This window comes from Vespa mandarinia, chromosome 2, assembly GCF_050613455.1.
Source record: "Vespa mandarinia isolate Hongniang chromosome 2, ASM5061345v1, whole genome shotgun sequence".
In the NCBI taxonomy this organism is placed as follows: Eukaryota; Metazoa; Arthropoda; class Insecta; order Hymenoptera; family Vespidae; genus Vespa; species Vespa mandarinia.
Window position 1 is genome coordinate 10546316 of NC_140811.1, and position 17305 is coordinate 10563620.

At 38.1% G+C, this 17305-nt stretch overlaps 1 protein-coding gene across 8 annotated transcripts in view; it reads left to right on the top strand.

The window, feature by feature from the left end:
- The window catches only part of LOC118444391 (uncharacterized), a 32963-nt gene that overhangs the window by 14801 nt on the left and 857 nt on the right, over positions 1-17305 (top strand). The window contains exons 1-9 of one of the 8 annotated variants that reach the window (XM_085664992.1): positions 598-1144; positions 11763-11852; positions 13898-14341; positions 14429-14793; positions 14896-15188; positions 15424-15745; positions 15933-16432; positions 16771-17068; positions 17162-17287. In XM_085664992.1, coding sequence (XP_085521118.1) covers positions 11771-11852; positions 13898-14341; positions 14429-14793; positions 14896-15188; positions 15424-15745; positions 15933-16432; positions 16771-17068; positions 17162-17287 — 2430 coding nt within the window. In that variant the 5' untranslated portion in view covers positions 598-1144; positions 11763-11770. Of the gene's footprint in view, positions 1-596; positions 1145-11752; positions 11853-11882; positions 13045-13897; positions 14794-14895; positions 15189-15423; positions 15746-15932; positions 16433-16770; positions 17069-17161; positions 17288-17305 lie in introns of those variants that run through there. The other 7 variants (XM_085664989.1, XM_085664988.1, XM_085664990.1 and 4 more) reach the window with 7 other exon arrangements.

The window sequence follows — 17305 nt, forward strand, 5'->3', positions numbered from 1 at the left end:
CTTTTACCTCCTTCCTCGTTCCTCTTCGTCGTCCATCGTGCCAACATTCTTACTTCTTGCGCGGCTCGATGCACAACGACGTAGAACTTAAAGATAAACAAGGAAAAGCGATACTTTGCGTTAAACGTCTCTTGTCTTTTTCTTTCAAATTCGAGTAGGAATCACGATAATGAAATGTATCGCAAATTGATTAAATCTCGAGCGCCTGGTATTTTGCGATTAAATTAATTATATGTGTTGAGCATCGAACGTCCCTCTTGTTTTTATCGGAAAATTTTTAGAGAACGTAGAAAGCTAAATATAATACTGAGACGGTACACAAGTGATAAAATTGATCAGAAATTAACTTAAGAGTGATAACATAGCACTTGTTTGAATAGCTGTAACGAATTTTGTAAGTTCTTCTTCCGGTGGCTTTGAATAAAAGATACTGAAGAGCATAGGATGCGTCCTGGAAGAAGGACGAGCAACAAGATAGCAGTTAGCAGTGTAGAAGAGAACGCGTCGAGTGAGCAGGGAGAAAGGAGAGAAAAAGAGAGAGATCAAGAGGGAGAGAGCCACGATGGCTGCGATGGTGATGGTCAATGGTTGTATACCGGTTAAGCCGTTCAGTGCTAGCCCGGCGTTCGTCACGGCTAAACCTTAAACCACTCGACTTATTGAATATCCGCGACACGATCGTCTCTTCGGCATTCTTATTTTGCCTTCCGCAAAACAACGTCCAAAGTATAGCCTTATGCTTTTTGTTTTCCTTCCAAGGGATGTTCCAATTTTGATCATCTTCTTTTAATTTGATATATTGAAAACTAAAATGATTTTTCGTTAAAAGAAAAAAGAAGAAAAAAAAAGTAAATTTCAAAGTCGATCGTATAACTTCGTCGTCGTTCTTAATTTTATTCTTCTGGAAGATGAGAGAATTGAATGTCAAAGATCTATAACAGCTTGCGAAATTCTTGAAAAAGCGACATCACAATGGAGATATCACCGTACGTTAACGTTGTTGTTACTGGCATCGTCAAAAGGACGCGCTTGGAGATTAAAACGTCGAACGAGCAGCCTACCAGGATTCGAGGTGATCGCGGATGAAGTGATCACGCGAAACGGACCAATCGCGGATCAGGACCGATCCCAGAGGTTTATCCAGGTATTCCGTACTTCACGAAAAATCTCTTTTCCGTTTTCTTTTTTTCATCGTCCATTTTTTTTATCGCAAGATTAGATGACTACAACAATGACCATTGTCGTCTCTCTTTCAAATGAATGCACGTGACTCTTCTCGTTAAGAGAGGAAAGTCAGGGATGAGTCGAACGATGAACTCGTCGATCTCTTTCTCCCTCCCTCTCTTTCTCTCTTTCTTTTTATCCAAACGACCGATCTCAGCTTCTGGGCGGCTTCTTGAAGAAGCTCAGCTATCTCTCTCGCTTTCTCTCTTTCTCTCTCTCTCTCTCTCTCTCTCTCTCTCTCTCTCTCTTCTCTTTGTCGCACTATGATTTCCACTTGATTCGTGAGCTGCTCGTGAATACCGTAACGACGTTGTCGAACGTGACTTCGTTCGTACAACCACCAACAACTATCAGGTTTGCCTCGCTCTTTCTTACGCGCCACTGTTGATCTGCGTCGTTTCCAGTTATCCATTACCGTTTTCGTACTTCCGTAATACTTCTCCCTACCATTTATTAATAACACGGTAGAACTCATTCATGACAGCCACGAGCGACGATACATTGGTAAAGTTTCTGTGAATCTCTGTATTTCTATTTGTTATCCTTATTTATCTGTTTGCCTTGTTCTTTCTTTCCATCCGACTTTTTCTGTTTCTTAAACAATATTATATTGTATTATAAAATTTACTGTATTACTCTTATATTTAATTGTAAATTATACTTCTTTCGATTTCTAAAATAAAATGTCTTCGTTATTTCCTATATGCTACATTTAATTATATTTTTATTTTGTTATTGAAATTACGTAATAATTAATATGACGGACAATGAGCCTTGGTACAATAAGTTAATCTTCTATTTTTATCCTTTTTTTTCCCTCGTTATCTCCCTTACTTTCGCACGATTTACTCTACCAAGTCCGCGATATATAATCTTATCTTCTCGATCTCTTCTCATTCTTTCGTGGATTCATGATGGTCCAGCTTCCGCGCTTACGCGAGAACCTTCCTTGGTTCTGCCGCTTCTAATTTCGAATTACATTCGCTATGCACGTCTTCGTTTCTCCGCGAAAACCGTTAGACGCCGTGAGATTCTAAGACCTCTTCATATTCTGCTTCTTCTAAGTTACGAACTTGAATTCGATGAGATTTATGGACGATCAATGATCTCGATGTAATGAAATGATCGATTTTGATAGAACTCATTTATGTCACTTACGGATAAACGTTAAGTTAAACACTTTATATTTAAGATGAATTTATTGTTAACATTTCGGTAAATCACCGACGTGATTCGTTCGTTAATTACTACATGAATGTACACGAGCATTAAGTTAATAATATCGAGCTCACGTGGAGCCGTGTTACAAGCAGAAACGAAGGTACGATGCCTGATTGCCGGCACTATATCGATCTAAACTCGCTTCTTCCTAGCACGTACCTATTCCGAGCGGGTCAAGAAGAGTTCCTCTTCTTCTTTTACTTATTTTTTTTAGACTCGTGCAACGGGATACCGGTACGGTGGCTCGATTTCGCGCTTATCGCAACAAAAAGGACTTCTCTTGCTTTTTGCATTCTTGTCCATCCACATAACATTCAACGTATTCGTTCTCATACAACGAAGAACATAGAATCAGACAAAATATAATCAAATTAATAATTACCGAGTAATCAAATTAGCGTTTAATTCCTATAATTGATAAAAAATATAAATAATCAATATTTTTTATTAAATTGTTAATCTTTTTAAATTATTAATCAGATCACAATTATATAATTTTGATCTTGATCGATTTAAATTATTTGGATGGAAAATTCTTTTCTTAATCTATTATTTAGTCTTTCTCTGAAAGAAAATCCTTTCATCTCCTCCTTCTATTCATTCTCTCTATCGATTAATCTTTTTTTTCGAAATATCATCTCAGAATTCTTTGGCGGTCCTTCGCTTTCATACAAATTCACTCAAGCATTCAACGAACATAAAACGAAGAGAGAAAGAAAGAAAAAAGCATCGAAATACGTCGTTCATTTCTTCCATGAACATTTATACCGCACGATAACTCGTAAACTCTACTCGCAGATAAGAATAAATTTTCCATTATCTAAAAAGTCGTGCACTTTCCTGTGATTTATGAGATTGATGGATCGATCGATCAGCGTTTTAATCGTCAAGAGAAAGAGAGCTGATAGAAAGTAGAGGAAAAAAGATTGATGAGGCCTGTTTGATTGCATTTCTACAAGATCATGCGAAGAAGAGAGAGTTCTATTTGCTATCGCGAACAAATCACGTTCGCCCACTCATCACGACTATGGAGGTGCGCCTCGTAATTCACGAAAAACGTATAGAATAGTTCGGGAAAATTATTCACTCACGTATACGCCTTGATTTCATATATGTTTGACTAAGGGAAAATATAAGAAGAAATTCTACAAGCAATTAAATAATACCGAGCTATGAAATGAAATCGTTCGAGCATGAATCTTCATTTACCGAAATTAATTCAACTGATCGAGAATACATTCCTTCTTAGAGGATTTTTATTATTGCACGCCCTATACAGACTTTTTCTTCTCACGTTCATCTAGACGAGAACCGTGTGTTTTAAAATATGCTTTCTCTTCTTTTCCATCAAGTCTCGAATCATCAAATTAGCAACGAACGTTCGATCAGGTTTCTTGAAACTTTTCAAGAGATTCGATCGATCTTTAAATATTGTCCGATACAAAAAATTTATTAAATACATCAAAATTTGACTCGATCATCATTTTGATAATTTATACTTCTTTTCAATAGCGTAACTTTTACTACAATCACGTGCGAAATCACTTGCTTCCGAGTTTACGAATACACTTCCTAAGTCGTTTAAGCACTTGTACTTAGTCCTAAGGTAATTTAATTTATGTCCTTCCTGGTACGTCGACTGGCAATGCATCTTGCTCCGTTTAATAATCGAGCGTAACAAAGTCCACAGGAAACGAACGAATGATTAAAAGGAATAGTAGAATATATAAACAAGAAGAGAAAGAAAGAAAGAGAGAAAATGAGAATATAAAATCTCGAAGTCTTCGCATAAGGAATTCGATTTCTAGCATCCACTCAAAAATGCTTCGAAATTTTCGTGATAACTTCTCTCTGATATCTTTTATTCATAGCTTGAAAAAATTTCGACTTATCCATGAACGCAAGATAAATTACATTGTTCGTTAGACGGATCAATTTTTTCAAAATCTGATCTTAGACAACTCCAAATAAGAGGCAAAACATATATATAAAGATATTTATTACGTAATACCAACATTATACTCAATGAATTCTCAATGAATTATTTTACGAGATACCTAACTATGCAAAATATTAGTTTTGCCGATAACGGTAAAGACTCTATCGTTCAATAAAACTAAAATGGTTCTACTCTATAGTGCAATAAAATTTTCTTAATTCGGGCAGTAATCGTTATTTCGGAAAATTCGCTTCATGATTAAATTAAAAAATAATAAAAATCAAATTTCAAATCATAAAAATATCAACGGTGAATTTACACAAAATTTTCCAAACTTTTGTTCGAGAATGTATTCATCTAATTTAATCGAATCAAAGTCAGAACTTAACGGAGAAAAACAACGATTCATTCCACTGAGATTAATTAATTTGACGCGCCACGTCGAACATCCTTAATTACAATAGATCGCAGATTATTGAGATTGTATAATAGGTGAACGAACGTAGGCGCCAGGCCGTTCGTGTCGTGTCTTGTCTCAGATGCAATTTGTTCTCTCGAGGACAAGTTGGCCGATTCATTAACCGGCACCTTAGAACCGATGACCTCGTAGCACCGGCTTCGAAGCTCTGATGCACAATGGAGAAGGCGTTTAACCTTTTGCGGCATCCTGCGTCGCGTCCAGAGCGTATTCTATTCTACAGATAGTTCGTACCTTTTCTCTCATTAGTATTTACCTACGATGATGACCATCATAAGAAGCCGTTTCAAGAGTGAACAACTTTTTCTGCTTTTCCACGACGACTATCTCATTTCATGGACCATTCATTATTCTCCATAAGGAGTTTTTCAAAAATGTATTTCTTCTATAGATTTTCGTTTTGATTGAAAAAAAAAAACATTGCATCTATTTTAAATTAATATTTTGATCACCAATCACAAAAGCGATCCTCCATTCGCCGATGGAGATAATTGAGAACGCGTTACACAACTCTTTTATGCCATCATTGTTCTCTCTTATCATTTTTCATCGCAAATGATTCCGTCATAAACGATGCGGTCGTATAACGGTCATGGAATTGCCTTGCAACGCTAATCGCCAAGAAGACGACTCGAGATCGACCATAGGTAGCAGACCATCTATTCGCTTGTAAGAAAATTTCACAAAATCTTACAAATATTTGTGTTGATAAAAAAAAAAAATGATTTTTCATCGTTCCATCTGTAATCATTTTTTTTACATGTTAAAAATTATTAATTTATATATGTAATTAAACATAAATTTATCTATTTGTCTATCTAAATGTCATATCTAAATCATAGTGTAAAGTAAAGATAAGAAAGCCAAGACGTTCGCGGATCAACGTCCTTGCGTGTTCGCTCTTGAGATGCCTCACGATTCGATCGGAAATTTTCTCACGCGCGTCAACGACACGTGTTCGGAAAGACTGAAGAAAGGTAATACAATAAAAAAAAAAAGAGAAAAAAGAAAGAAAAGGATTAAAAGAACGCTAGAAGGCGTAATAAAACTCTTTCTCCAATCGGCGTCGATCTCGAAAACATTCGGTCTCTTCTCAAGCGTGAAAAATATCATAAAAATATTGAGGATTCTCTTGATTCTTGAAGAAGCATTCAAAAAGATAGTCATTGAAAGGTCCTCACGTTTTCTTGGAACAATAACAAGAATGGATGTGTAGACATAGATAATAAAATCCGCGATCAGTAGGTCATCCAAAAGCATCTTTTTGTACTCTAGCCAGCTGATGTTGCGGCAAATAAACAAGAGAGCAGGCGGTGACAGTTTTATACTCTTTGCTTCTTGACCTTGCCCCAGAGAGAGGCCTCTGATCGGAACACTATTCGAAGCATGTAGAGTGGAGCCATTTCTTCAGCTTCTTCTTAGCACACTGGACTTAACGGTCCACGGTCCAGCCGATCTCGAATGACTTTGGTATCGGTGGAATATCTTGACGGGCTGCGCACACCATGCGAGAAGAGGAATAGATAGATAGATGTATAAGTTAGAAAGAAAGAGAAAGAAAAAGAAAGAGAGAGAAAAAAAAAGAGTGAAAGAGTGAGGTTGAGGATCGATTCGCGCTGGCAGCACAATTCTATTTGGTCTTCATGCTAGACCGAGCAGAGGACGTCATTAGAGAAATATCGAATCGAAGTTGCTGTTGTGTTGTTTATCTTTTTCCTTCCTTCCTTCCATTTTATCGCTTCCAACGAAATCGTTCCTTCCTTTCATTCCTTCCTTTTGATCCTCATTCTTGTCCTGAAATGCGTGTCACTTTTTGTCGAGAGAGACCATGTGGGAGACACGTATGTTATCGAGTAACACGAGATCACGGCCCAGTTCTTCGTCGACCGCGAGGCACACGCGTACCGTTCTTTCCTTCTTCTTTTTATCCATCATTTTATTTTTATTCTCCGCTTCTCTGTACCTCTGTTCTTCCACGCCTTTACTATACGTTGTTATATACATCGAAATGGCATATATATATATATATATATGCGCTCGATCTTATACTTAGAATCATGTTTGATGTTTTATTTTAACAGAAGTGTCGACGAAAACAAAATGGACCATCATGTGAAAAGAAGCGAGAAAGAAAACAAAGATAGTTGTTTCTTCGCAAAATATGACTATATATAACGATTCAACGTTCAAACGAATGCTTTTTCTCTACTTTTTTCTTAGTTTTCTATGCTTCATCAATCTTTCTTTTATAGAAAACCATTTCTACTTGCTCACAAAACTCCGATTTCCTTTTTCTCCATCGTGGACGCATCTATATCGAAGATAGAAGTTTTCAGATACGATTCTAACTCGTCTTACCGTACGATATAACTTTCACGAAGCGTATAAAAATGAATATCGAGATATGTATCATTTTCTCGAAATAAGTCTGAGCTTTGCACTAACTAGAAAATATTAGACTGTGTCGAGTCATATTTAATCAAAAAGTGCAACAGTGAAAAAATGATATAAAAATAAGTACGTTTTCATATTTTAAATGTATTGAAAAAAATATGTACAAATCGATAATCGAACAATTTAAATTCGATCGATCGATTTACTCTCCCGCATTATTTCGACCAAATTCGTATCATCTTAAGGGATGTTCTTTCTTAAAATAAATAGAAAGGCTTTCACAAGTTATGCTCAACACTTGACCTCATGATTACCGTTCGAAGTCATTTCGATAAAACATCGAGATACGTGAAAATTTAACAATTTCTTTCCTTCATGGAGTTATTTGTGGACCACCCACATGCAATGATTCACGCTATCCATGTGTTGAGGATAGGCGATTTAGCAGAAAAAGCCTCGTAAATTTTAATCGTGATCGATCCCAGATGCCTAGCCTGCAATTACTTAGGTTAGAACTTTGATCGATGAAATCGTTCAATTTTCAAACGTCATATAAATTACTCTCCTGTCGTCATATCGACACACGCACATTCTTAAATAGTCGAGGATGTAACGGACATCGATTTCATCGTCTTTTTTGATTGTCTTTTTGACATCTTTTTTACAACAGTTTACCGCGAATATCTTGACGTCGAAGTAATACAACACTTGATTCCTTTTTTCTCTAGTTCAGCCTCAAGATGAAGAAACAGCTCGCAAAGTCTATCTCTTGCATTTTTTTCTTCTCTTTAATTTTTTTGTTCAAACGAAGACAAGGCAGTAGCAAGAGGATGGCACGCTAAAATCCTGGAGGGAAGATGAAAAAGCGTAGGGGGAATGGGTTTTAAGATGAGTAGAGACGCGCGTTTGGGCCTACCTCCGAAGAGAATCGGTGCCAGCACGACAAATTATTGAAAAAACGAGGAACGCGAGAGAAAGAAGGCATCTCTCGTCGAGATGAACTCTCGAAGGGGGACTCGATCGAGCAAGCACGACTCGAAGACGTCGATGACCCGGTATGCGAAACCAGAATTCAGTGACAACGGGGAGAGCCCGATCTACCCTCCTGCTTTTTTTTTCTTATCTCCGCGCCACATTCCTTCAGAATCCACGAATGTATCCGTCTTCTAGGTATCTACATAAACCGATTTGAAGAAGACTTCTCTGAAAAAGATATACTTCGATGAGAGCCAAGATGAGAACCGAAATAGCTATGTTGCTGAGAAATGAATGAAAAATGTATATTTTGTACAGTTAATAACTATACCATCAGTAAAATTCGAGATCCTAAATCCTGTTGATTTCCGACATTCAATAATACCGATCACGAACGTCTCGCAAGTCGATACCACTTACGTCAATCGGCCTCACACTAATCTCACCAAACTGGTTGGCAAAGCATCTCGTTTCTTGGTGGTGTACAAGCTACTATATTCCGTACGGGAACGAGTAGGTGTTTCTACCATGAGATTATCAACGAGAACATAATTCCAATACCGCTCGCACGAATGTTATGCGGTCCAATATCATCGAATACAGATCAATAAGAACGACGTAGACGATGTTTTATTTCTATCTCATTTCTTATTCGTAACTAGTGATGGAAATGATAGTCTTGTAAAATCGAAGTGTCAATTCTTTACAAGTTGACACGCGAGTTGGAAATTGCAATCAATTATACTTATATCCAATATATTACGATAGCATACATTTTTTAATAATTATTATACCGTAATCATATTATTTTTTACTAATACATAAACATGTTATACAAACAAATAATCAAATGATTCTTATTGACAACAATAACAATATGTTCCAATACAACGCATCGAAAGACGAGAAAAAACAAGTAGTTATCACATTAAACGAATTCTACTCTTTGCAAGAGAATGGTTCGATCTGAAAACATTGTGTTCGGCTTTCGATTCGCCGTGGTACGGTACTCGGAAACGTCAACGCGTTTCACGCCACATAAATCAAGCTACATTAAATCCCGTGGTGGTACGCGCTTTCGAAGAATGGCTGCGCATGTGGGTCGATTCCACCTGATTTATGCAACCGTTTGACTCTGATCCGCTGTAGAACGTTAGGCGAAAACTTATAAAGCTTATATGGCTATTTATGAACTCTTTTAACGGAGTTCTTTGAACCTCGTGTATTTCATATTTTCCTTCTCTCTCTCTTTTTCTTCATATCTGATTTAGCAATAAACAAAATCATCGAAGAAAAGATTTTAATCAATGAAATAATAATCGTCAAGACTGGCTCACCTCGTTGACCTACTAACTGTGCTGTAGAAATTAATTAATAAATTAAATATATCACTCGTCCTAACTTGTTGCTATTATGAAAATTTTATGTTTTATCGGTTACTGCTTTACTTACGTGAATCGTAGGACTTCGTTCGTGATTCATCGCGAGGTACATAGAAAATAGTAGAAGAGGAGGAGAAAGACACGGCTGAACGGTCCAGCGTGATCGCACGTGTTTCATTAAACCGTTACGGTATGACGATTTCTTTTCTCGAGCTCGATAAACACGTGATGATATTCGACGATGCGAGTATAAAACCGTTCCAACGTGATATATATATATATATATATATATATATATATATATATAACATATATATATATATAATATATATATATGTATATGTTATATATATATATGTTATATATATAATAATTTGATAATTTCTTAATACGTTCAACCATTTTTTTGGACCGTAGCAGATTCCCTTCAAGGCAAAGGATTCGCAAGCACAAAAGAATTCAGATAGTCTGAAATATCTCGATTAAGTAACTTAATTCTAATACGAGAGATCATTGATCGATCTGTCTCAGTCGAGTTATGTGACTTGAAAGCGAAACTATGTATTATGTACTCGTTATTACGTATTTTCCTTTATCTTTGAATATATACACTTAAAACAAAATATAGTTTTGTTGGACACCGATTAATCACACTCTTACGATTTCGAAAATGCTATGTGAGAGAGATTATGCAATTTTCAAGACTGGAAACAATGCCGCGCGACTGACTGGCCTCGAAAAAAAAATAATCCGCTTAACGCCCACGGCCGAGGTAGCGGTATAATAACTCGAGAAAGTAAAAGTAGTATGAATTGTTAACGGTAATAATCTTAGATGGTCAAAGCTAAACTATGTCCGTGCATGGTCTAATTCCAGACGCTCAAGGAACGAGAAAACGCAACGATCTTTTCTTGTAATCAAAGTGTCTTGTAATCAAATCAAAGTGTAATCAGCATCCAGCCAACATCCAGCATCTCTCATTCAGTTTCAGGCGTGTTTATTTTGACGATCTGTAGGGAATGCAATGTGGTAATCCCAAAGTAGGTCGTAACACACCGAGATCGACTTATAAAGAGGCTTCGACAACGCGATAAGTCAGGTGCATTCAGGTCTCGTCTCTTCTGTCTCGCAACGGACTACTTTACATCCGTCTTCTTCGTTCAACGTCTTCGTTCAACGTTGACCGACGACCGGACCGTCGTCAAGGACAATCTGTGAAAAGGAAGAGAAACAAGCTGCTAAATCCGACGCGAACAATGACGATGACTCGTTAGAAAATCCATTGGCTCCGAGTAGGATTACAAGCTTTTCTATCCTTTCTATCGAGATATCTCCGAGCTAATTACATAAATTTTCAAATTAAAACATTTTCAAATGATACAATTTTCTAATATTAAGGTTATTAACCTGAATTCTTCTTTTTTGAGCATATCAATTATAGTGAATTATCATTAAAGAAACCAATTCAATGATAGAAGATTCATTTCATGATCTCTGAAAACATAATAATTGATTTCGCTGCAATTAACGAAAATCTCGTCCAATTAATTGTGAAGACGCTTTAACAATTCGATTACTTGTTCTCACTTCTACGAAGATTGAATTCAAATAGGGATCTGTAAGTTAAATCATAGCAGAGTTTGTGTACATAAGAACGTTTAAAACCATAGTCAATTCTACATCTTCGTTCGCGTTTATTCTTCGAATGCGCCTCCTCTTCGTTTGCCGATTCTAATCGCGTAGAAATCGCTTGGCAAATCCATCGCCTCAACGCATTATAATTCCGTCTGTCGAGAGCGAAAACGCGACATTGAGCTCGTACTTTGGCATGCCTCTGAGACATGTGAAAAGAACGTATCGCATTAGGTATGCTTATTAAGAGACATAAGAAATGTTCTTCTATATTTATGAAGAAGAATATTATAAGAAAATTAAATACAAAGAAAATAATTAAAGTTATCTCCTTTAAAGGTACTCTCTATATATAATAACATTAATTATATCTAATTAAAAACTTTTGCTCCTTTTTTATCCTCTTTTCTCCATCTTTTGTTCTTTCGAAAACAGATATGATATTAAATGACAATAAATCTCAAAGGAAGTATCTTCGACGAAGCTCGGCTAAAATGGATAACATTGATGTTTTCAGGGATCAGGATGCGGTGGATCGGTTACGTGGCCACAATTCTCTGGTGGTCGGGCATCGCCAGGTCCCTCAGCACGGTGAATCGAGGTCACAGTCAGTAATACTCCTTTTGATGTTTTAACGTACACACGGTTTCGGTGTTCCCTCCTCGGCGGTAGCCGTTTGTGTGACTTTCGAGCGGGATCATCGAAGCCATTAGCCGGTATAAGAGTTTACACGGAATTCGACTCGTGTCACGAGCGAAGAATTTTGGGTGATATACTCAAAAAGATTCGTGTCTTTTACTTTTTCTCTCTCTTCTCTTTTCTCTTTCTCTAATTTTCTCTGTCTATACTTACCTTCAATTATCTCAAACTCCATCTTATCCAAGAGATTCCTTCTCTTAAATGTATAACGCCTAATTGAAAGGAGAAGTCGGTCAAGGTGCAGTGGGCCGTGCGCGAGCGTGAGAAAAGAAAAGCGAAAGAAGGAAAAGAGAGACAACATTGCAACGACTTTCTGTCGATTCGAGGAAAGATACGTGGAATAGAAACGATGCGAAAAATGATTTGATAAACGATTGGTAATGGTTAAATCTTATTCCTAAAAGAGCAAAATTTAATGTTCGTCTCGTAGCCTCTTTTATGAGGTGTTCGTTTAATTATGAAATCTTACCTTAACTTTCCACTAGTTCCATCTTCCAGATGAATATCTCGAATGTAGATAAATGAAAATTATGTCCAAGTTTTGTAGAAAACGCTCGTAAAACGTACGTAATAAGGTGAAATCATTTTTTAGTCGAAACACGTTCAATACCAGTTTATTAATATGTATATTTGTAGACAAAACATTTATTAGAAAAGATTTTTGTCGTATAACAAAAAAATATAAAATTATTACAAATAATGATAATTATAATTTATATATGCATGTATATGAATAGCAAACATACTTTTGACGAGGAGGAAAGCGAGTGGTATCGTCAAAATGAGCTCGTAATTTACGTTTCCGTCGTCCTGCGTACGACTCGAAGAGACGACACGGTTAACGACCTGGCCCAGGTCTACGTACCCATCTTCTTTTCCGCAATTAAACCTCGACGTTTTTTCTTTCTCTTCTCTTTTTCCTTTTTTTTTCTTTTTGTTATTCAACCTTGCTGGCGCGCGTGCTCATCGACAAGTGGTACACTTTCACCAAGCGGCGCGACGAAGACGCGACATCGACGACGGAGCTCATCCACGATGCACTAACGACGTTTCCGACAACAGGTTTGCTTCGGGAGTGGGATAAAACTCATCGAGCTCACGTAATTGAAAAAATGCTTACCATTCGTTCGATTCTGATGAAAATTTATCAATCAAAACATCAATTTATTCTAAATTCTATTTCGAGGACAATGAAAATGTATGCAGTTAAATATAAAAGTTTAATTGATGTTATTTGGCTCTATTATAAAAAAATACTTTATTCCTAGAAATTTATTTCGCGCTTGTTAAAGAAAAAGAAAAAAACGGCGATACTACCGTGCACGAGCGACCAATCGAATCGAGGATTAACGCAAAGAAACATGCTGCAAGTTTAAAACCGTTAAATCTTTTCTCCTTCTTTTGCAAGAGAATCAGACTGAGAGGTATAACTCGCATGTATCTCGATTCTCCAGAAAAGTATCGAAAGCTGGTGTAAATGTGTCTTTTTCTCGAAATAATAATTCCGTCTGTTCGAGCGAACAAATACCGAGCGACTAATGGCTAAATTCAATTAAGGAAACCGCTAGAAGTAGAAACGCTACAGCGGATACGATTGTTACGCATCGATTTGCTTCCACGATACACATAGATGTACACTTGTATAGACTTGTCGTGCGCCAAACATATAACTCCTGTTAGATTATCGCAAGAGCGAAGTAACCGTTCATTAGACACCCGATATAATCTCCACGGTCGTTAGATTTTATCGTGACCCTACGCGCACCATGTCCGTTCGACGATCGTATTACATGCATTACTTGCACTTACCGTTGCTCCTCGTTCTGCTACTTGTACATACGTACGCTCGTATCAACGTACGGTTCTGCACCATGACCGAGCTAGAAGAAGAGTAATCGACATTTCGATTCTCCGTCAAACGAGATAGCGATCGTAGTTCTTGCTTGATCCTAGGCTACAAGATCACTCCGAAGCCTTGCAAAGTGCCCGGTCCAGGTGACCACGAAGGTACTTGCATGTTCGTCTGGGAGTGCATCAAATCGGAAGGCACGCACGTTGGTGTGTGCGTGGACACCTTCATGTTCGGTAGCTGCTGCGTTCACAATTCAACAGTGAACTCGATAGCTTCGCTAGGACATCAGTCAAATCAGCAGGAACAAGATCATCGTCACAAGGAGCAAGGAAATCCGCAACATCACCATCATCATAATCACCATGAGTCGAATACTCTCAGGCCAACACTGGCGGAAGTTCTGGGAAGCGAGACGACAAAGTTTACCTTGACTTCTCTTTCGAATTTCCCGATCTCGAGTACTTCAAAACCAAGCGTCGTTCATCAGCAATTATCTTCTCACATTGGATTCATCGCTTCACCGAGACCCTTCAAAACACCTTCCAGTAACGTTGCTCGACCTTTACAAAAAAGACCACACGCGAAGCCAACGTCCGAACATACTGATAGATTTCAAACTTCCGTGCTCCCAGTTGGATCTTCACCTTATTGGGGTAACAGCTCTCAAGGTACAAAAAGACCAAACTTCCATGAGTCACAGTTGCCTCAACAAAAGATCAGACCAAATACCAACGTGGACGATAAGGTCGACCTGCAGCTCCAAGGGCATGGAAACTATCAAGGCTTTAAGGATAAAATAGGAAGTTCGCCTAATACGCTCGTGATACGCTTGCCTGGAAAGGAACATGCGTCGAACGATGGGCAGTCGAAGAGGCCTAATTGGCCGAACAACCAAAGACCCTCGGAGTCGAGGCCAGATGATGAAAAAGCGGAGGATGCTGACTTGAACGTACAGGAAACAATACATCGACCGTACGTCAATTCTGTTAATGAAAATGTAAGAAAATTATATTATTTATTTGTATTTTACATACATAAATTACATATATATTATTTTCTTCTGAAAATTGACAAAAATTAATTTTATACGTCTTATTAGGAACCCCTGAAAAATCAGCATTCCAATATAAACCTCATATACACTGAACGACCACAATGGGCCACAAAACCAGCTACCCCGAAACCATTGACAGATTTCTCAAAGCCGTACTTCTCGATCAAGACGACAACATTTCGACCGATCTCCTTGAGTAGTCAAACTGATGCGAGACCAACCTTCGTCCTGAAACCTAATATCTCGGACGTGTCTTTGAAAACGGCTACATCGCCAAAACCTACGTATTTCAATAGTCAACCGACTAGGTATTCGACTACGTGGTTGAGTAATCAAATGTGCGAATATGCTAATTAAAAAAGGGAAAGATATGGAAGGAAACTTAGGAAAAAGGAATGAAAATCTTTGATTAATCTTATCGGCATGGTATTTTGTTTCTAATTATATGCTGCGTTGCGTTCTATATCTCTCCTTTATTTATTATCGATTATGCGTAGCAAGTATAAAATAAAAGTGCTGGGAGTGGAGATGAAAGTTTCTTAGCCAGCGCTTAAAACTTTTCTTTCATTCTAGCGCAGCCGGATCCGTACCACAAACCTCTCACTGGCAAGTTACCACAGAGCCGGCGTTTGTAACAAAGCAGAGACCCTCGTCATCGTCTTCGTCCACCTCGTTGTTGTCCTCCTCTTCGACTTCTTCTTCATCAGCAAAGCCGATAACCGTGTTTGAAACCACTAAACCCTTCAGCACTAGCTCTTATTTTTGGTCGGAAAACAACTGGACGCCACCCAGACCGTCCTTAAAACCACATTGGACCGACAATCCTAGTTTTATGCAAAATGGGCCGGAAAGCTTTCCTCATCAATCGAGTTTTAAGCCTACTGAGTCACAAGAAGTACGTTATTTAATGCTATCCTTTATATTGAGTCATTATAGATAATTCTGATGGTCTTACTCTTCTATCGATTGATGTATATATAAAAAAATTGTTGTCTAAAACATGGTTACCTTTATCTCACCGTACTCTGTTTACGGAAACGACATTAACCTTCTTACTTATATATTCACCTTTTTCGTCTTAGAAGACCGAATACCACAAACCCGTGGGTTCGGCGCACTACATAACGACGTCCCACTTTGAGACCTCGACGAGAACGAGACCGATGAAGAAGACCACAACGTCAACCACGAGCACGACAACAACGACTACTACTAGCAGCACTACTACCAGCACAATTACAACCACTACGGAAAAGCCATCTACAACGACTACAACGACTACAACAAGAAAGTCTACGGAATCTATGTTAAAATCAACAACACCGGAGACTTTAATGAAGACAGGCACAATGATGACGGTATCGGCAGTAGCTGAGAACAAAGGCACTCAATGCGGTGTCCCTCCTCTCTTTCCACTTCCAGAAACCAGAATAGTCGGTGGCAAGGATGCTCCGTTCGGTCGATGGCCTTGGCAGGTATCGGTTAGACGTACGTCCTTCTTCGGTTTCTCGAGTACCCATCGTTGCGGTGGCGCAGTCCTCAATGAAAATTGGATCGCAACAGCGGGCCATTGTGTCGATGAGTGAGTACGGACAACGAACTGACGATTTAATCGAATTATTTTCAATGAGATCAAATCTTCATCTATTTTTTTTTTCTTCCTTTCTTTCCTTTACCAGTAACTTGCCTTAGCATCTAATAAATTCTAAAAACACATATAACGATCCTTCACGTCGAATAATTGATCGATCAATTTGTTTGCTTCGAATCACATAATAGATTTGACAGAAAAAAATCGCTGTAAATAAACACTCTTTCGAAGGTGTAAAACAAATTTTCTATGAAAAAAATATTGCTATAATTACGTTCGAACGAAAGAAAAAAATCTATCTTGACTTTTGGTCTTTTTTTAATGTTTAGCTTGCTGACATCTCAAATTCGAATACGCGTCGGGGAATATGACTTCTCGTCGGTCCAGGAACGTCTGCCCTATGTCGAGCGTGGAGTTGCCAAGAAAGTCGTTCATCCGAAATATAATTTCTTTACTTATGAATACGATCTGGCACTGGTTAGGCTGGAGAGTCCATTGACCTTCGCACCACACATATCGCCTATATGCCTGCCAGCTACCGACGATCTTCTTATAGGAGAAAACGCGACGGTCACCGGATGGGGAAGATTGAGTGAAGGAGGAACCTTACCTTCTGTGCTTCAAGAGGTTGTCGTTTTTCCTATGTTCCTTTCATTCTTTTCAACTATATACGCATCTAACCTCTGCGTCTGTTTGTCAACGTGATTTCTGTGATTCCAGGTTTCTGTGCCGATCGTTAGCAACGACAGATGTAAGTCGATGTTCCTCAGGGCGGGCAGACATGAATTTATACCGGATATCTTTCTGTGTGCCGGTTACGAGACAGGAGGACAGGATTCTTGTCAGGTAATTTTATAAACCTTA